The sequence below is a fragment of the Labeo rohita genome, chromosome 24 (assembly GCF_022985175.1).
Source record: "Labeo rohita strain BAU-BD-2019 chromosome 24, IGBB_LRoh.1.0, whole genome shotgun sequence".
Lineage (NCBI taxonomy): Eukaryota > Metazoa > Chordata > Actinopteri > Cypriniformes > Cyprinidae > Labeo > Labeo rohita.
Window position 1 is genome coordinate 4,340,290 of NC_066892.1, and position 21,758 is coordinate 4,362,047.

At 35.4% G+C, this 21,758-nt stretch overlaps 4 protein-coding genes across 4 annotated transcripts in view; 3 read left to right on the top strand and 1 right to left on the bottom strand.

Annotated features, from left to right (window-relative positions):
* Window positions 1-720: 720 nt before the first annotated feature.
* Window positions 721-3,125, top strand: LOC127155919 (uncharacterized). The gene is made up of 3 exons (XM_051098514.1): window positions 721-905; window positions 1,745-1,807; window positions 1,889-3,125. Exons 2-3 carry the CDS (start codon window positions 1,751-1,753, stop codon window positions 2,783-2,785), a joined length of 954 nt encoding a protein of 317 aa, XP_050954471.1. The 5' UTR covers window positions 721-905; window positions 1,745-1,750; the 3' UTR covers window positions 2,786-3,125.
* A 1,922-nt stretch (window positions 3,126-5,047) lies between these two features.
* On the top strand, window positions 5,048-7,572 carry LOC127156134 (uncharacterized). The gene is made up of 3 exons (XM_051098868.1): window positions 5,048-5,102; window positions 6,458-6,534; window positions 6,658-7,572. Exons 2-3 carry the CDS (start codon window positions 6,520-6,522, stop codon window positions 7,570-7,572), a joined length of 930 nt encoding a protein of 309 aa, XP_050954825.1. The 5' UTR covers window positions 5,048-5,102; window positions 6,458-6,519.
* Window positions 7,573-17,696: 10,124 nt separating this feature from the next.
* On the top strand, window positions 17,697-19,504 carry LOC127155365 (C-C chemokine receptor 1-like protein 1). Its single transcript, XM_051097500.1, has 2 exons — window positions 17,697-17,807; window positions 18,886-19,504. Exons 1-2 carry the CDS (start codon window positions 17,735-17,737, stop codon window positions 19,323-19,325), a joined length of 513 nt encoding a protein of 170 aa, XP_050953457.1. The 5' UTR covers window positions 17,697-17,734; the 3' UTR covers window positions 19,326-19,504.
* A 2,178-nt stretch (window positions 19,505-21,682) lies between these two features.
* Window positions 21,683-21,758, bottom strand: part of LOC127156027 (potassium voltage-gated channel subfamily C member 1) — a 4,537-nt gene continuing 4,461 nt past the window's right edge. Inside the window, exon 4 of the mRNA XM_051098708.1 lies at window positions 21,683-21,758. This exon is cut by the window's right edge and continues 538 nt beyond it. The gene's annotated coding sequence lies outside the window, so the exon portion shown is untranslated.

Sequence of the window (21,758 nt, forward strand, 5' to 3'; positions counted from 1 at the left end):
TTTGATGTTTCCCCATTCAAAGAGATAGGAGCTGGGAGATAGGCGTGGTTTCTGCGCAGACAGCAGACACGTCACCAGCATTTGAAAAATACAGATTTTTTTTTGTCCATTTCTCTGTACTGTTCATTAAACAATCCAATCCAATCCAGTTTAGCACCAATGTTTTCTGCAATAACTTCCCTTAGTATGCATAGAGGCAGTATGCATGGAGGAACTTCATACTGGTCCCGATACACTTCCTGTTTCTTTTTTTACTTTACACAAACAAAATACAACCAACATAACATTTGACTGGATGAAAATGTTACATTAGCACCTTTAAGATGTATTTGTATATGTGAAATAAAAACAAAATAAAAAACAAAAAAACAGGAAGCGCTTCTGGACCAGTGTTGTTTACATCTAGCAAAATGGTCTATAGTGAAGTAACTAGAAAAATAACAGTAATAACTATTTACACTACAAACCAGTGATCATAATTAAGATAATACATTGAAATAATATGGTAAGACACACCAGTTTAGTTGTATTAGTATGAATGCTTGTACTGTAGGTATTAAGTGTAAGTGAGTATGGGTATATATGGGTATACGAGTATATTAACAGCAAGACCAATTCTCTTTGCGATAAAAAGATTATCTTATATCTTATTCCTGCTGCAATGCTTGATGACGTCACTGTCAGCAGGGTGAGGGGTAGCAGGGGGCTAAGGAAGTTCGTCAGCGGTCACTTTCATCACGTGCAACAAGGGGAAAATGTCCGTAACGGATTATGCACAAAAGTTACACAACTTTTCGCATTATCTCCACAACTTCAGCTGCATCTCGACGCACACGATGATTCCGTCGGCTTGGAGAGATTTATTCAGATAATCATCTTAGCAAGGGAGTTTGGAATGGACACAGGCATGTAATAACAGCACGTTCCACTTCTTTTCCAGTTTGTACATTTCAACTCCCACTGCCTCTTAAATGTTTTACTAAAAAGTATTCACCCATTTGTCATTCTTTTTATGCATCACATGTAATGTTCTCTTCTATCTGCGTCATGCTCAAACTGCTTTTTGTTATTCTTTATCTTACAAGACCTACAAAACAAATCTCACACAATGGTAATTATTTTAGAATAAGTATCTCGTGAAGCGTTCACGTGAAGGGGTGTCTAGATTCTCTTTTGATTGGAGGCATCGTGGTAGAGGTCAGATTGCCTTTAAACTAAGATTTAAGGGGTAGGAGATTTAAGATTCAAAATCTGGAATCAAAATATTGAGAAAATCACTTTTAAAGTTGTCCAAATGAAGTTCTTAGCAATGCATATAACTGATTAAAAATTAACATTTGATATATTTACAGTAGAAAATGTAAAACATAACTTCATGGAACATGATCTTTACTTAATATCCTAATGATTTTTGGTATAAAAGTAAAATTGACTTGTCTATAGAGTCAGAAAACTCTTGGATTTCATGAAAAATATCTTAATTTGTGTTCAGAAGATGAACGAAAGTCTAACAGGTTTGAAATGACATGAGGGTGAGTAATAACTGACAGAATTTTCATTTTTGGGTGAACTAACCCTTTAAAATTTAGCCTGGCTGAGGGTTGTGGGGGCAACTTTTAAACATTTTAAAATAATATGTTACAAAAATAAACCTCATCCACACAACATTAATTCATTGATTTAGTTTGTCTTTGTAAATACTTGAATTATATTTTTGGATATTTCATGCCATTGTTCTGTACAGGACTGAATGGAGAAGGCTCAAAAGGACACCCATACAAAATCTGCATTCATAAATACACAAAAGGTAAAAACAAACTCTACAATTATGAGTATGATACATTATTATCTATATCAAGTATCTACCAGCTCTTTGTGTTCTGTTTAGATGGCAGCTGCTGAGACCACTGGTCCCTCATCCAATTCAGTCAACCACGATGAAGAGACTCTCAACTGCAGCATAATGAATGAAGGATTCACCGTTCCCTGCATGAGCCCCCCTGAAGTGGAAGCTTGCATTAAAATGTTTAAATCACAGCCAGGTCCAATGTTATTCAAAGATGGAAAGATCTTTAGACCGTCTGAGGTCACAAACTGGAGTGAATTCTGGTTAACAAGAGAGCCGGTATGCTTGATTAAGCTAAAACAAGGAAATAAAATCAAGTCCTGCTATGGTGCCTACTTGGGGAATGATTACATCTTGACTGCCTGTCATACATTTGAGTATGCTCGTCGATATGACGCATATGTTTTCTTCCCCACCACAGACTTTGTTCTGATTTATGAGGCCAAACTTCCCAAAAAACGCCACATGTTTCATGGCAAAGATCAATGCCTTGTTAAATTACTCGGGCCAACAGATGTTTTGGGAAAAGGTTTACTTGACCGCATTTGTGAACCCAGTGAGAATGAGAAATTGTATTTCTACAAATTTAATAGCCAGGGGAATCTCCAAAGGCACACATGCGAAGGTATCACTCATTCCTCTGCCATGAACAAGAAAAGCCAAATAAATGAGTTTCTGATGTCCATGGCAGGTCAGCCAGGTGAAAGTGGAAATCCTGTTTTCAGTCTGAGATCCAGAAAATGTGTGGGAATATACACAGGAACCACAAAGTCAATGGAAGGCTGTGCATCAAAAGTAGATTACAAACAGCTATTGAAACACACTAAAAAAAAATCTTTTTTGAGCATGCTCAAAAATAAATTTGTGCCTTTTCTTAAGACTAGGCTTTTCTGTGTGCCGGCTTCGAACAATCAAACTTCTGATAGTGAATCAGATTGAAGTGGTGGTTTATCTGGTCTCAAATGACTTGAAAGGAGTCCACATCATACTCTCTTTTTACACTTGATTAAAAATGTGCAAAATATGCACTGAACATACGGTCCAAATTGTGCTGATGTCATGCTGACATATATCAAATGTAGGTGCAGTTGCTTCTCTAGGTACAATAGGAAATGTTTTGCTAATGACACAGCTTAATGCTTGATGCTTTAGACAACCATGTTTTGATCTACTCTTGAAATGTTTAATATTGTAAAATTATGTGTAGATATTTCTAAACTAATATTGTTGTCATACAAAATAAAAATGGATGGAAAACACAAGACATGCATGTGGAACTGATTTCTGATCTCTTGTTTTAAAGATGATAAGGATAAAAGGATAAGGATAAAAAAATCATAATTATATATAAACATAATTATTAGATTAAAAATGTCGGTAAGAATAAAAATTGGATAAGAGACACAACAGCGTACACACAAAAGCCCTATATACAGCTTTATATACAGTTAGCAGGATAAAGAATAGTCTATGGTTTATAGGAATTTTCAAATGCTGTAAATAAATTATGCATCATTTTTTTTTACAATTAAAGGAAATTCTTTTTTTCTATATACGTGTTATTCTCTGCCATTTTCGACACTGCAAAACAAAGAGTATTTTTCTGTATAAATTACCCCATTTTATACTTTAATAACGATGTGTAGAACTGAATGGAAATCTATGGAAATTAATTTCTCTGAGCACTTAATTTTTGTTAGCAGTCTATTTTGAAGTACACGTAAAGCACTGAAGCAGGTTTTTTTTATCAGCATGTTGGCGCCGCCTTGTGGTCATATCTGATTTAAGAAGTGAAAAAATAGTGGACAGATACACCTTGGGACAAAATCTTTTAAATAATATAATAATAGATTGAAAATAATAGATAAGTAGTACTGTGTTTAAGAAACACTTTCAAGCATTTTTGCACTACAATGTTTATTAGGGATGAAAAGATGTCAGTGATTTTTGAATTGACATTAACTCTGCAACAGCAGCCTAACTGAATATTATTTATTTTTATTATTTATTTATTTATTTGTATTTTTGCAATTTATTTTACAACACTGACAATTTCATCTTTTAAGGTTGAATTTTAAACAAACAGGTCTACGTCAAGCCTACTTTGTTGCAGTCATATGTGTTACAGTTTGTTTCTAATGCAATATTTGATTTGATCTGTTTGTCCTAATAAATGGCGATGGTGTCACATTCTGATAAACCCAAAGCAACAATCAAAGTAACACATTAAACCACTATTCAGTGAAAAGTGTGGGTGCTTAAAAATCAAGACTCACCGTAGGAGGCTACACAGGCTACACAGGCTACATAGTTATCTGTTAGACAACTTTAGATTTATGAACTATTCATTTTAAGGTGTTTCATAAACGTAGCCTACCTGTCGTGTTCACATGCTGTAACTGCAACCGGATCGATACTATGTGCTGCTTGTCTATTTAGCCCAACTGTTTTGTACTTTACAGGTTTTTTACTTATACCTTGTGGTGTTAAACTTATGTGTATACGGTTTTAACACCTGGAATGCCGGATACAGATGATTATTTGTGACGGGTGCTTTCGACATCATGAACAGTGCAGCTTCGAAACCTTTGCGAATCATTTGTTTCGAACCAGTGATTTGGATGGCGCATCAAACGACTGCCAGAGTCACGTGATTTCAGTGAAACAGGCTTCGTGAAATTTCAGTTGTTGGCCGCTAGGGGCAATGTCTGGGTTACATACGTATATCAGAAGTCAGTGTCAGCGCGAGCGTCAAGGTCGATAGCCTAGTGAACAGCGCGTCGACATGGAATGCCGAGACTTCTGGTATCCCGAGTTCGAGTCCCAGCTCGCGAACTCCCACTTTGCTTCCGAACAGCAATATCACCGAGCACTTCACAACAGAGACCGATGTCATAACTTCGGACATCCGTGGTTGAACCTGAATAAATAGCAGTATACAACACCGGCTCAACATGAGCTTTGGGCGTCCTCGCGGACAAAATGTCATGCCTTCGGAAGTGACTTGCTTCGCAAGTTCGGAATTGGGGGGATGAGGATGCCGACAAGACCGAAAATCATGCAGCTTCAACGGTATGTGCGCTTTGGACATACCGGTTCGGGTTCCCTTCGTAACAGCAACTTGCCGAAAATGTCAATTTGCCCGAAATTTGTCGTCATGTCTTCATATAAGTATCCATTGCAAGTGTTTCACCTCAGTGTCACGGGCTGGATCTCTGGATTTCTGGACTGGACTACAAGTGCAAAGCCGGACAAGGTAAGTTTTTTACTTAACCATTATTAATTGCTTTTTAAACAAAATTATAAATATTAAAAATATTTACAAACATTTAACAAAGTTATAGATGATATCGGTAATTCTGAGATGAGGTGTTTCTGACTTTTGGGTGTTTTCAAACTGGTGGGCGTTTCTAAATCACGTAATGAAAAATGATCCCTCCTACCTGACCCCACCCATCACTGACGTCAGCCTTCATGGGTCAGGTTACATGGTCAAACGCCCTTCTGTTCGAGTCCCGCCTTGCTGCGGACCTTTCCCGCTCATATCAAGTTTCTCTGACTTCATTTTAAAACAGCAATTTTAAATTACTAGCAATATGTCTCTCGTGTAAATGTCAGCCCACAGTAAGATAAATCGACAATGATTATTATGCCATCACCACCACAACTCAAGTGGTTCAGTCCATCAAACACCTAGTGTATATTTTTTTAATTATTCTTTTTTCAAAGAAAACGTTCTTTGTTAAACAAGTATCTAAGTTGTTTTCTTTTATGAGGATAGTCCACCTGACACCCAAATTAGCACAAATTAAAATATTTTTGAAGAAATCTGAGAGCGTTCTGATCCATAGACAGCAACGCAACTAGACCAGTTAGACCAGGTGACATCAGTGGTTCAACCATAATTTTATGAAGCTACGAGAACACTTTTTGTGTACAAAGAAAACAAAAATAATAACTTTATTCAAAGTTTTTTATTCAGACTTTATTCATGGTCTCCAACTACAGAGCACAGTGCTAGCAATGTCTGGGTCATGGGGTTTGATTCCCAATGAAAGTAAGAACTGATATAATGTGTACCTTGAATGCAATATAAGTATTTGCCAAATGGTTCAAATGGTTAAAGCGTCCATATGTAAATCCATAACTTAATTTGTTTTTTAATAAAATCATCAAATACTAAAGCAGTACACTGTAAAAAATAAAAAAACATATTTTGTTTTATATAATAATTTGTTACCCTTCTGCCTAAAAACTTTAAGTTCAGTCAACTAAAATAAGTTTAGTCAGCTTGAAATGTTAAGTTGTACTAAGTAACAACTTAGATATTTGTGTTTGCTAAAATTAACAGATGGGTAAGTAACCCTGCTGCCTTAAAATTTTAAGTTGATTCAACTCAAATATCTAAATTGTCACTTAGTATAATTTAACATTTCAAGCTGGATAAACTTTTTTTGAGTTGACTAAACTTAATTTTAAGGCAGCCAGCTTACAAATTATTTTGACTCAAACTGTTTTTACAGTGTAGATCTCATCTACATTACATGACATTAATTGATTGATTTTAGTTTAGCTGTGTAAATACTTAAATTGCATTTTTATATATTTCAGGTCATTGATCATCAAACTAAACTGAGAAGGTTCAAAAGAAAACGCACACGGAAACTGCATTCATGAATATGCAACAGGTAAAAATAAACCGTACACTTATGAGTATAATAAATTACTTTTATACAAAGTATCAAAGTATCTATAATCTCTCAGAGTGACATATAAGTGCTACATGTTCATATTTGTGTTTTGTGTTTCAGACGGTGTTTGTAGCTGTTGAGACCACTGGTCCCTCATCCAGTTCAACAACCCAGGAGGATGATGTGTCTCTCAGCTGCAGCATGAGGAACAAAGGATTCACTGTTCCTTGCATGAGCTCCTCGGATGTGGAAGCTTGCATTAAAATGTTTGAATCACATCCAGGTCCACTGGTGTTCAGAAATGGAAAGATCATCAGACAGTCTGAGATCACAAACTGGAATGAATTCCAGTTAACAAGAGAGCCTGTATGCTTGATCAAACTGAAACGAGAAAACAAAATCAAGTCCTGCTATGGAGTCTACTTGGGGAATGATTACACCTTGACTGCCTGTCATACATTTGAGTATGCTCGTCTATATGACGCATATGTTTTCTTTCCCACCACAGATTTTGTTCTGATTTATGAGGCAGAACTTCCCAAAGAACAGCACATGTTTCATGACAAAGATCAGTGCCTTATTAAATTACTCGGGGAAACAAATGTTTTGGGCAAAGGTTTACTTGACTGCATTTGTGAACCCAGTAAGAATGAGGATTTATATTTCTACACATTTGATAGCCAGGGGAATCTCCAAATGCATACATGCAAAGATATCACTCATTTCTCTGCCATGAATGAGAAAAGGCAAAAAAATGAGTTTCTGATGTCCACGGCAGGTCAGCCAGGTGAAAGTGGCAATCCTGTTTTCAGTCTGAGATCCAAAAAATGTGTGGGAATATACAGAGGAGTCACAATGTCAAAGAAAGAATGTGCATCCAAAATAGATTACAAGCAACTGATAGAATACACAGCGCCACTAAAAGCAAATCCATCTTGCTTGAACATGTTCTACAGCATCTTGTCCATTCTTAAGACTGCATTTTTTTGCTGTCCGGCCCCAAGCTATCAAACCTCTGCCGATGATTCAGAATAAAGTGATGGTGTATCTGGTCTTGACAGCGCTGACAAAAAGCTCAATAGGAAATGTCTTTCTGATATCACAGCTTAAAGCCATGCTTTATTCTGTTCTAAAATGTTCAGTTTTTTTTAACTGATGTGTATGAAATTATTTGTAAAGATTGTTGTCATTAAAAAAAAAAAAAAAAAAAAAAAATATGGATGGAAAACCCAAGACATGTATGTGGAACAGATGTTATGGACAAACATAAATAACCATATAGCCTTTAACAGAATAAAATAAGCAATCAGTTTGATGTTGGAAATACACATTAACACATTACTGGAAAACTGACACTAGAAAAGACAATGAAATTCTTACTTTGCCATAAAAAATGTCTTTAATTTTTAATGCAAACATGTATTTCCAAGTACAAGTCTTTTAATTTTATATCCGCTGTTTTACAATATCAAAGACATACAATTATGTAAAAACCACTAAAAGAATCAGCATTAGCTCATATTTCATCATTCAATGCTTTAACTTTAGTTTATGGAGTAACTTTGGTAAAAATGCTGTTACAGTAAATGTACACTGTAATTAAAACATTTCCACTTTATAACTTCAACTGAAATTTCACAAAAAACAACATTTCACATATGTCAAAAACAGAAACACAACTCTTGTTGTGTTTTTACGTGTAAAGTGTTCAGGTGTTGGTGAAGCCCATGAGCCCGAATTTTCTCCGTATTGTATCTGCATCATCACCAAAATGATTTATTGCGAATTCATGAAAAAAAAAAACTACATTTGTAAAGAAGGTTAGAAAAGTTTATACACCAGGGTTTATTTCTTTATTTTTATGGATCAGTCTTCTGGTCTGAGCTTATGAGTCAGAGATTCCAGCACGTTCTCGAATGTTCTCCATATTCTATCTGCGTCATCACCAAACTGCGTGTTATGAAAAAGCTAAAGTTATAAAGAAAGGTTTATACAATGTTGTTTATTTAAAATCACTTCAAAACTGATGGCGGAGAAAATAGTAATTATTAATTTAACCATAAATTATATCTTCACATTTTCAATCTAAATACCAATCCTTATATTATATGTCTACTGTGTTTTACCAATGAAAAAATACTGGTGTAATACGACACATTTGTAATAGTTTTGAAGAAAAATACTGAGTCAGAAACATTCCACACTTTTTATGATTTTATTTTATTTTGTTAAAAATGTACACTTCCGCATAGCAAACTACTACATACATCATTCACTCTATAACAGTTTTTCTTTATCTCACAATAACAACTAAACAAATCTCACATCAAACACTTGACGTTTGGTAAGAAGCAAACTGTAAAGATTAAATGGATACAGTGATGTTAAAATTAAAAAAAAGATTAAAGATTACATGGATATACATCAGCAAAAAAAAATAAAAATAAAAATAAGCATTAGCTCGATTTATCATTCAAGACTTTACCTCTAGGTTACGGAGTCAGCTAACCTTAGTTAGTATGCAGTCATGGGTACTCAAGTCCATCAAACACTTGACGTTCCTTTCAAATGTTCTTTGTTAAACGTGTCTGTAGGTTGTTCTCTTTGAGAATAGTCCAAACGAAGTCCAGTGGAATCTCTGCAAGGCTACTACAGCATGCAGTTGATTTTCTACTTAGCAAGACTAGATCAGCGTAAGCCGCACCCTCTGTGTGTTTTTCTGAGTCAAAGGAATGGATCATGACAGCACTGCCTTCTGAAACACATTCTGGGTTTTACTAGACTGTCCAAATTCCTCTAGCTCTAGGGAAAGAGACACTCACTGCGCTTTCGTACTTGCCCTGCCTCTCTTTTCTCACAGATTGAGACTTGTCACAGGTGGTGAAGGACTGCCAATGCTCAAGCTAAAGTTGAGCTAGTGTCAGCGCAGTGGATCAAACACAATGAGTAGAAGCATACAACATTACAACATCTGTACCTTGGTAATTACCAAGGGGTGCTGGGGGCGGATATCACATTTTCACGTTGTGAATATCTGGTACAAATTTCCTTCAACTACATATAAATATTTATATACAACAGTGTGTGTGTCTGTGTCTATATAGTAGTATGTTAAGTGGAAAACTACCACAAGACTAAGGGCAATTGTCTCTCAGAAAGATATAGCAGGTGTCGTTTTGTTGCCCCCTATGGGTTTGTTAGGGGAAAAACAACCAAAAAAAACACAAAAGTGCAAATTTTAAATTACCTGCAATAGACACTTATAATAATCAGAGCAAGTAATGGAGATCTCAGATTGTCAGCGTCGCCGTCTTACTCTCGACAAGAACCCACTCCAACTCGGACAAACACTGCTTTTTCACACCTGGACAAAGCCTGGACAAGGTAAATTATTTGTTTTATTTTTGTTTCTATATTTGTTTGCTTATATGACATTTATGCCTTTGTGCACTTGGTAGATGTTTTTATCTAAGTCAGTTTAAACTGAATTCAAGAAAGACATTTAAACAAATGTATTCTGTGGGATTCGAACCCATGACTTCTGTTTTACCTGCGCTACTCACTACTCGTTGAGCTAAATGACAAACTGTGGTGAAGACTCTCAAACACCTATAGGTACACAACACTTTCAGCATGACACGACAAGCTTTTGGATGCAACGGAAGTTTGGCGCTGTCTATTTAAATATAAATGATTCTATTGGCTATTAGAAATTGAACGCATCAGCAAAGTCATGACGTCACTCCAGAGACCACGCCCACCAGATGAATCCCTAGTTGCTTTGTAAGGAAAGTTAAGTTATCTAGCGGTCAAACCACTTTATTGTGCCACATTGCTTACACTTAATTTATAATTTATTAACTTAACTTTTTAAGTTAATATTTATTAACTTTATTAACTTAATATAATTTTATAATATAATATAATATAATATAAATTATAATATATTTTTTTTTAGAATTGGAATAACTGTTTACATCAGCAATATTTTAGAGTCACTGATATACCATTATAGTTCTTTTTAATAATTTGAATGAGATTTGATTTAATATTTTTATATTTTGTTAAAGATGTAGTTATTTTTGTATGTTTTTGTCATTTTTATTAGATTTTTCTATATACTACAATAAGGAATACTATATTGAATATAGCTGTATAAATACAACTTACTTTTTGTGCATTCATACACATACAAAAGTATGTATAAGTATAGTATAAAAATGTATTAAAAGTATAAGTATAAAAAATGTATGATTATTACTATAATAATTTTATCCACCTTTTTCTTCCTGTAAGTGTGGGCACAGCCATTTGTAAATTTTGTGTGTCTGACTTTTGGTCTCATCTACATCCAGCTATTTTTAGCTGTACAAAACAACTCGTTTTGCTGCTTGATATTTCAAATGAATGTGTTATAACATATTATTTTAGTGTTTTATTTTTATTATGAGCACACTGGTTTGTAGTGCAAACAGTTTTACCATTTACTGCACGCTGTTATTCTTCTGGTTATTTCCCTATAGTGCATAATGAACTGGAAGTCTTGGCCATATAGGCTTACTTCAATGTTAAAGAAAAAGGTGGATATAAAGTGTCTGCATTCTCTGCATTAAAAGAAAAAAAGGGTTACATGTTCATTTTTTTTTCCTTTTAGATGGCAGCTGCCAATACCACTGGACCTGCACCCAATTCAACAAGCCAAAGAGATAATGCGTCTCTCAACTGCAGCATAAGGAATGAAGGATTCACCGTTCCTTGCATGAGGTCCTCGGATGTGGATGCTTGCATCAAAATGTTTAAGTCACATCCAGGTCCACTGTTGTTCAGAAATGGAGAGACTGTCGGACAGTCTGTGATCACAAACTGGAATGAATTTCGGTTAACAGGAGAGCCAGTGTGTTGTATCAAACTGAAACAAGAAAAAAACGATCAAGTCCTGCTATGGAGTCTACTTGGGGAATGATCACATCTTGACTGCCTGTCATACATTTGAGTATGCTCGTCTATATGACGCATATGTTTTCTTTCCCACCACAGACTTTGTTCTGATTTATGAGGCAGAACTTCCCAAAGAACAGCACATGTTTCATAACAGAGATCAGTGCCTTGTTAAATTACTTGGGCAAACAGATGTTTTGGGCAAAGGTTTACTTGACCGCATTTGTGCACCTAGTAAGAATGAGGATTTATATTTCTACACATTTGATAGCGAGGGGAATCTCCAAATGCACACATGCAAAGATATCACTCATTCCTCTGCCATGAACAAGAAAAGGCAAGAAAATGAGCTTCTGATGTTCACGGCAGGTCACCCAGGTGAAAGTGGCAATCCTGTTTTCAGTCTGAGATCCAAAAAATGTGTGGGAATATACACAGGAACCACAAAGTCAAAGAAAGGATGCGCATCCAAAATAGATTACAAACAGCTGTTAGAACACACAACATCACTAAAAGCAAATCCATCTTTTCTGAGCATGCTCCATAGCATCTTGTCCATTCTTAAGACTGGATTTTTTTGTTTTCCGGCCCTGAACAATCAAACCACTGACAATAATTCAGATTGAAGTGGTGGTTTGTCTGGTCTTAAATTACTTAAAGGGAGTTCACATCATACTCTCTCATCCAACTAGTCAGCCATTGGGACAAGACCACTGGAACCAGACATGTCTGCTTAATCTGACCTGTGTTGCAGCCTGGAACTAAACCACACCATACTGGTTTTGTCTGGCCACAGGGTCACCAATGGAGTTTGGCTCCTCGCGGTTGTCGCCTTTGGCTCGCTTAGTTTGGGATGCCTAATTTCTGGCAATATTATTGACTTATTGCACAGACACTATTGGAAGCAAGGGTGTCAAGATAAATCGATCTCTGGAATCGATTCTGAGCTTAGTTTTTATAAGCAGATGGTGCTCCAGGCTGCACACAAATGCTCACAAAGAAGAGCACTTGTGCAAGTAATTTAAGAGGTTAAATGTACTTGCACTTTATGCATTTATGACAGAAGATTAATGTAAACACAGCCCACAGTGAACACTCGAGTAATTCGCTTTGACCTTTTCTAATTTTATGAGTGATTCAAGTGGTATGTGTAAGAAACTGGAAGCAAACAGAGTTTGGCTGTTGCTAAAACACTGACTTTAACTGAAAAATTGTTTTGTCCTCTTGCATCATTTACAAACTATTTTCTTGTTTGACACTGTAAAACTGCTTTAACATAACCTGTATTGTACAGAGTACAACCAAGCTTTTTTTTTAAACGCTCACTGTTGTTTAACTGATGCATTTCAAAGTATGTGCAAATATTTCTAAACACTCTGACATTCTTTGTATTGGATTGCTGATTGTTGTCATAAAAAATAAAAAAGGATGAAAACAAGATTTGCACTGGATTTTTTTTCTTTCTTTTGGATATTATGGACAAAATTAACCATCAAAGACAATGATGTGAAAACCACTAAAAGAATCGGCATTAACTCACATTTTACCATGCAATACTTTAGTTTATGGAGTAACTTAAGTTAATATTTTGTTAATATACAGTAAATGTAGACTGTAATTATAACATTTCTAATTCACAACTACTACAGAAATTTTACATTAAACAACAAACGTTTCTCATATGACAAAAACAGAAACACACTCAAAGAAAGTAAGTAATCGCCTAACACAAAGAATCAGGAACTCAGGGCTGCTAAGGACAAACATGGGACTTTGCATAAAAAAAATAAAAATTAAAAAAAAACAGTTGTGGATCAGTGGCACACAATAATTAAGTGCAAACTTAAAACTTTAAATTGCTTCATTTGTGTAAATGCATATTATGATGTCTTGTGGACTATGTAAACATCTGTTAGGCTATGTGTAAAAGCGTATTCAGGCCCACTAAATAAAAACCATGCAATTTAAGATCCTTATTGTTTACTTTTTAAAATTATTATTTTTTAAAAAAAGTTTTCTGTTTAATTTAACTGGATATTTGTTTTTGTTTTTCTGAGCGAAAAATAAATATCATACATCTTTCTCTTTCTTTTCTTCTTATGTCTCCAATGCTGTTGTCTATGCAGTCTGAAGCAGAATGATTTGGTACAGCATCATCCCAAATGTGGAGTATGTGAGCAGCTTTTGAATAATCCAGTGTCAATTACCTGTGGACATGGTTTCTTGCTACTGGGACAAGAGTAGAAAATCAAAAGACTCTGATTGTCCCCAATGCAGAAAGAGAAAGTGAATGAAGAACATGAGGTCTTACAGATGGAGAAAAATTCAATTCAATCAACTGCAGTGATATTTTTAAAGCTGTACCTGGATGCGAAAAGGAAAGAAAGGAAAAAACAAAGACTGTCCTTACCAAAGGCATAGCTGGAATTGGAAAAACTGTCTCTGTGCAGAAGTTCATTCTGGATTGGACTGAGGGAAAAGCTAATCAGGGTGTAGATTTCATGTTTGTGCTTCCCTTTCAAGAGCTGAACTTGATTAAAGATCACCAGTACAGTCTTCCCAGACTGCTGTTGGACTTTCATCCTAAACTTCAAGATCTGGACTCAGAGATTTATGAGAAGTGTAAAGTTGTGTTCACCTTTGATGGTCTGGATGAAAGCAGAATTACACTGATGTTTTCAAAGGATGAGAACGTTTGTGATGTGAATGAGTCTTCATCAGTGGGTGTGTTGATGTCAAACCTCATCAGTGGAGAGCTGCTTCCCTCTGCTTTCATCTGGATCACCTCCAGACCAGCAGCAGCCAATCAGATCCCCTCAAAATACATCAACCATGTGACAGAAATTCAGGGATTCAATGATCCTCAGAAAGAGGAATATTTCAGGAAGAGAATTGGTGATGAGGATCAAGCCAGCAGAATTATATTAATCAAAAAACAGTTTCGTAAACCACCAATAAAATAAAAACGTCAAAATAAAACTAACTGAAATAAAATAATAATTATCAAAAACAAATAATCGTTTTTGTAATTATTATGTTCTCGCTCTTAGAAAAATATAGGCCATGAGCTGTGTGGAACCGGTTACCTGTAAATGACGCATCATGCACGTGAGGTTATCTGACAGAAACACGCAAAGCAGTTTAAACTTTAAAGCAGAGTCCTGCACGGTCCCGTTTGGTAAACCCGCACCCGCAATTGCCTACGTAACGGAACACCCGACCCCTTTTCCGACAGCAGCACTAATTTAATTCTGTCCCGGACCTGTTTGACATAAAGAGCGTGACCTGTACCACACCCGCATTAAATGTATGCCACTGCATCAGTTAGCCAAAATGATTTATTTTCTAATGTAACACAAGCAATCAAACCAAAGTAGGCATTCTTAGTTGGTGCTTTGAAGAAAAATAGACGAGCAGCACAACAGAAAAAAAAGGTAAGAGCGCGCATCATAATAATTTTGTGAACAGTCTCAACAAATATCCATAAAATACACGCTTATAATTCTTCATAAATGAAAAGAACGTATTTAAATATGCATTTAGGCTACTGTTAAATGTCATCATCTCTCCTTAAACTCTGTAGTGTGTGCGTTGGTTCTTTATAGAAGCATTAAAAATAAAACTTATAAAATAAAATTATATATATAGGCTACAGAAAGCGGGCAACGAGCTTTCATTCACTTCATCGCAGCGTAAGTTTTTCCTAACAAAATTAAAATGAAAATATAAATGCCTAAAAAGATCAAATAATAAATCAAACTCTCAAAACAACTGCTCAAATGATCAATCAAATGCAAATAGTAATAGTAGTAAATGGCTATGCTAAACGCTGCAAATCTGACGGCTCCGCCGTTATTATTTAATTTCATTAGTCCCTGGTATGATTTCTGCACGTTTGTTCGGGAGAAAGTGTGCAAAACACGACATGGTTAAATAAGATCAGACATCTATCTAACATAAACAAATTATATCAAATTAAATATCACAACACACATTTATTATTCCGTCTAGTGCTTTTAAATATGATAATATAAAGGCATCTTGTATAGATTTATGGAGTAAACGGGCATGATTGTTTTATTTTGGCATATATTTGTTTATTTTTACCATCTTTGCATAAGGTTAAATTAGCCTAAAAGTCTTTCTTTGGCCATGCGGTCTGGAAGTGATCTGAATTCATTCTGCTAAACTTTATTAACTAAACAAACCAAACTAAAAACTAAATAGAAACATGTTAACAGTACAGGCCCGTAGCCAGGGGGGGGGGGGTTCGGGTGGTTCGAACGACCCACCCCATCCAGTCAAAGGCCCGGAATTTATGTACGTTTTTTTTTTTTTTTTTTTTTTAATAAACAAGTGTTCTTTTAAATAACAACTCACTTTTAAAGCCATAAAAAGTACTAAATACCTTAATAAGTATAAGAAAAGTCTTAATTATAATTTCAAGAGGTCTTAAATTTGGGGACGGAAAAACAAAAATAGCGTTATGGATTAAATGTGCTAGTCGTTTGAAGCGCCACACGGACCATTTATCCGCGCGGATCACAGTTCACACAGCAGCAGAGCGCAAGTTTACTAGAGTTTACTCGCGAGCACTAAACAGCGCTGTGAGATCCAGAGTGATGCGCTTGAATTCGGTGAAGAACACAATGACATGGCGATTTAAACAGATGAAACAGCGCTGACAAACAGCAGAAACACTGTGCGCAACGATAGTCAGAATCATTTAATATGGATTATTTTTACTGTAACACTGACTGCACTATGGTATTAAATCTATTAAAGGAGTAATGGAATATAATTACAGTATTTTGTGATTAATAGCGTTTGTGCATTAATACTAAGATCACTGTTCTTCATACAAACACCTAGAACCCATGTAGTTCATTTTTTACCATGGTATTGAGGTGAATAATTATTATTAATACTTTCATCATACAAAAATAAGGTCGTTGTCGGCGCCGATGGCCTTGTGGGCAGCGCGCTCCGGGCTTCCCGTGTTCGAGTCCCGACTCGGGGACCTTTCCCGCCGCCCATATCACTTGCTGTCCTTTCTGATCTGTCCTGTCCATAATAAAGTTTTTTTTTTTTTTTTTAAAAAAAATAAGGTTGTTACAATTTTAACAGATGTTACTGTTTTTGATAATGAACATTATCTGAGCTGTAAATCAGGACATCAGTTTAACATATTACTAGACAGCTTTTCCCATATTAATTCTATTTCTGCAGGTCTTAAAAAAAAAAAAAAAAAAATATATATATATATATATATATATAAATTATTATTATTATTATTATTATTATTTTCTGCATAAATTTCCTTTCTTGATATTTGTATTTTGAAAAGGAGGAAAGACTGCATAGGGCTCAGAGGTTGAAAGGGGCCCAGAATGGGGGCTCAGAAAACTCAGTGGAAGGGTGTAGCATGGATCATATATTCTGATCAGGGCCAGTTCTAGAACCGATTTTTCAGACTGTCATCAACTTTTTTGTTTGTTCAATTTGTACAATGAACATGGGTTGGATTTCTTACTTTTGAGTTTTTAAAGTACACCAAATTAAAGAATTTCACTTTAAAATGTGTAAAATTTTCTCTTGGGGGGGGGCATGCCCCCAGACCCCCCTAGAGGGACACACATCCACCCACCATTTGGATATGTGTTAGTACAAAAAATCTGTGATTTTATTGCATTAAAAATGTCATTCATTTAATTGAATTACTTATTGATTTAGGTATTTGTGTATATTTACTGAACAAGGCGATATCTTGGTAAGCAGTTTGGCAACATTGTAGTAAATATTTTTGGTGAATCAAAAAATCATGCTTATTAAAATACCAGCACACATGATAATACAGCACAAATTGGTGCATGAGTAGTCAACAAAATGAAGTATTTGAGACTCATAGTTAAATACAAAATGAGTGGGAACTGAAAAAGGTCCACTTTTTGGAAAAAAAAGAACCCCCCCCCTTCCTCTAGGCTGGCTACGGGCCTGCAGTACTATTAATTAAACTAATAAAAACTAAATTTTATTGCAAATTTGAAAACGATATTAAAAATAAAACGAATTTAAAAACGCAAAACTATAATAAAACTTTGCTGTGTGACTGCAACTATGAGAAGAAATGCGACAATCGGATTCAAATGTCGGAGCGTTCGCGTCACTTGCGTAGACACGGTGAACAGCTGCTTTCCCAGATAGTTGGACGATATTCCTAACCGAAAGCGGAACATTAAACAGAAAGTATTTCTGTTTAATGTTCCGCTATCGCCGTTTTACAGAGAAAAAAACGGAGGTTGAGATCGAATACGAGGCGAATACTTTGCATAGTAAGTTTAATGTCACGTTATCTGTTAGAGAGTGGATTTATAAATGGTGTTATAAAGAAAGCCTGCCTGCATTGTTTGCTATTTGCAAAGGCGTCGACTCTTCCCGTGCCGCCATGTTTATTTGACTTAATTTGAGTATTTTGTTATTCATATAATTGTACTTATACATGTTGTCAGATGTGTCTTTTGCCACAAAGAAAGGCATTTGTTTGGCGGTTTCAAAAACTTAGTTGCAATACAGATGGGTCACACCAAGGCAAATTCAGCGCAGTCATACAAAAGAATTTTAAAATTGTCTGCTTTTTTACTTATTTCTAACTATTTGAGTGAACATTAAGTGATGATATTTAAGCATTAGATGCTAGTTAACATTCTTAAAGAATGTTAAAGTGGAAAACGAAGCAGTCAGTGAAGTAATTTAGTGAACTGATTTCTGCTTCCACTAAAATATATAACAAACACAACTAATGTAACCTTTTAAAAGAAAACACGAAAAGATGAAATTCAGATGCAAATTTAGTAATTAGTGAGTTCATGAGTCCCTTGTTTGTCCTGAACAGTTAAACTGGCCACTGTTCTTCAGAAAACTCCTTTAGGTCCCACAAAGTCTTTGGTTTTTCAGCATTTTGTGTATTTGAACCCTTTTCTAACAATGACTGTATGATTTTGAGATCCATCTTTTCACACTGAGGACAAGTGAGGGACTCATATGCAACTATTACAGAAAGTTCAAACACTCACTGATGCTGCAGAAGGAAACAACAATGCATTAAGAGTCAGAGTGTGAAAACTTTTTAACAGAATGAAGATGATTTCTCTTATTTTGTCTAAATTAAATTTTTTTTCATTTAGTACTGCCCTTCAGAAGATACTTACATGTTTCCCATAAGACAAAATAAGATAAATTTACCCTGATCTTCATATTCAAAAAGTTTTCACCCCCAGCTTTTAATGCATCGTGTTTCCTTCTAGAGAATCAGTGAGCGTATGAACCTTCTGTAATAATTGCATATGAGTCCTTAGAAATTGAAGTATAAAATATGATAACCTAATGAACTGTTTCTATCATGTTTTACAGGTATGGAGAGCTTTGATTCAACTACACTTTTCGGTTTCACTAATGATTATGATCTCAATTACACCGATATTGATTTTGTCACTGATCCCAACGTTACTGAAGTTGCAGAGCTGTGCGTAGCCAGCAAAGAGCAGGAGCGAACCATTACTGCTGTCCAGACCATGGTCTTCCTTATCACCTTCCTCTTAGGTGTAACTGGAAACGGGTTGGTCATTGCCACCTTCATACGGTACCACTGTCTACATTTACGATGTATGACTGACGTCTTTCTGTTCTACCTGGCTGTGTCCGACATGCTGCTTTTGCTGACTCTTCCATTACAGATGGGAGAGACGCTTATTGGCAGTTGGATATTCGGAGAGGCGCTTTTTGGTTTAAAAGTGAAAAGAGAGAGTTGCATGTACACAATGTACAAGCTTTATGTACAATCACCACTGTAAGAAAAATGAAATCTTGCACTGAAAAAAAATTACTTGCAAGATTTTTTTCATAGAAATTACATTTTTACATGTTTTGAAATATGTAAAAATAGAATATTTTTTATCAGTGTACGGAGGCTCATAATGTGCTTTTTAGAAATGTTCTTTTCTGTATTTCAGATTACTACGTTAGACTGCTAGACGGAAAAACAACTGTGTAATAAATATCTATCAAGTAGAAATACATTTCGTAATTATATATATACACACCATATGGGCTTGTCTATTTTCCATATTTTCCATTCCAGCTGTGAATAAAATGTGCAGATTTTTACCATAAAAAAAACCATCTTTGTTGTATTTGTGTGTTATTCTCTACTTTCTTACTCAGTTTTTTTTTCCTGAATTCAGTACTTCTGATATCAATTAAGTTTTTCATAATTTCATAGTGTAATATATGGAATCTTCAGCACTTGATTTGTCTTACTTAGTATAGTACATTTTGCAAAACATTACCAACGTCAACTAAGGTCTTTCTAGCAGCATGTTAGCGCCACCTTGTGGTAAACGTTCTGTGAAACAATGCAATAAGGGACAAAACATATCATATAAATTACGAATAATAATTAGATGAAATTAACATATCAATTTATAAAAAAAAAAAAAAGTAAAATCGATTAGATGGTATGTTAGATAATGAATACTTTTGTTTAAAGCACCTGTTAGTATCAACCTGAGGCAGTGCTAACACAAGATAAACTCAAACAGATCAGTAGCTGGCACTGGGGAAGAAAGCTAGTGCACTTGTTTAATTAGGGTTTTATATAGTGATTTGTTGTGGCTTCCCTCTTTCCCCTTTGAAGAAATACTCTTAAGTTTACGGTTTTGACACCAAAAGCTAGACTTTATTGCTGAAACAATCAAGCCGAGTTTCCTATAGAGAACTGAATCTGCTTGGTTTTCTCATGAAAACATGTCCACCTGAGTTATTGGGAGGTCCCTGGATTTTACCATTATAATTTGAACCAGATGTTCTTCCTTATCATGGCCTCTTAGTGAGCCTTTAAAATAACATGAGACATAGCTTTGCTAGTGGGGCCCTAAAAAATAACCATATGGATTTGTCTATTTTCCATACCATGGCCTCGCCAGTGGCCCCGACAATAACACAGGATGTGCTTGCCTAGCGAAAAATAGGGTAGACCTATAGACCATTTCGCTAGATGTAAACATACTGGTCTGATACACTTCCTGTTTTTTTTTTTTTTTTTTCTATTTTTTTTTTTACTTTACACAAACATGACAAAAAATACAACCAACATAACATTTGACTGGATGAAAATGTTACATTAGCACCTTTAAGATGTATCTGTATATGTGAAATAAAAAATAAATAAATAAATGAATAAATAAATAAATAAAACAGGAAGCGCTTCTGGACCCGTGTTGTTTACATCTATTGAAATGGTCTATAGAACTATAATGGTAAAATAATTTGTACATGATTCCTTTATATTTTAATTAATAAAATCTTCCTCAGACTTAACTCAGTTTTTACCCATAGATTTCTACCAGACGCCCGACAGAGACTTGGTAGTCCATGCGAAATCCCAAACATTACACCTAAAGTAGCTAAACCGCACTTTCCAGCAAATGCAAAATTCACAAGCGGGATACTTTGTACAGTAACTTATAAAGTCACGTTATCTGACACACAATTTAGGTTCCTGAACTGTAAATATTGAGGTGTATCACGGTGTTGTACTTGCCTTTTTTACATTTTAGTCGAATACGTACTTGTCCATCGAGGCGAAGCTGAGGTGGCCATTAACGACGCACGGGTAAGGTCACGTGGTGACGCCTTAACAGGGAGAAGCAGAACCTATCAACTGATCTTCTCAAGAAGCACAAGAACCGCATTCAGTTGCATCTGACTTGATACAAAGACTATAGAAATACAAAAATGGTTCACTCCTATACTTATGAATGGGAGAAACGGCAACGCGCAATATGGTGGAATAGTCCCGCCTTCTAAATAAAAGAGCCAATCGTTGATTGGTAAAGTAATTGCGTCACTGCAGCGGCCGTTAGAGGTGCCAGTTCCCATAGCGACCTGAGGCTGGACCGGCCAATGGCTGGCCTAGCTTGAAAAATAAGCTTTTTAAACGCTATTTGACTCACTCATGCCTATTGTTACTTTACCCATTTACTACCATTTTTTTTTTTCATTTACAAAAACAGCATGTAGATGTTTGCAAGATATTTGTGTTAAATGTGTGGTGACATGAAAATTAAAATTCATTAATTCAAATTTAAATATGTAAAATTCACTAATATATGAAAAACATTAAGTAGAAAAAACGTTGAAATGGGTTTAATAAAAACACAAAATTAGTGTACACATGCAAAAAACACCAACAAGGTATTAGCCGCAACAGAAATCTTGTATGAATG

Coding starts and splice junctions, on each gene's coding strand:
- LOC127155365 (XM_051097500.1), top strand. CDS start 17,735: ATGTTCCGCTATCGCCGTTTTACAGAGAAAAAAACGGAGGTTGAGATC. Junction 17,808..18,885: donor CGAGGCGAATACTTTGCATA/GTAAGTTTAATG, acceptor CATGTTTTACAG/GTATGGAGAGCTTTGATTCA.
- LOC127155919 (XM_051098514.1), top strand. CDS start 1,751: ATGGAGAAGGCTCAAAAGGACACCCATACAAAATCTGCATTCATAAAT. Junction 1,808..1,888: donor CATTCATAAATACACAAAAG/GTAAAAACAAAC, acceptor TGTTCTGTTTAG/ATGGCAGCTGCTGAGACCAC.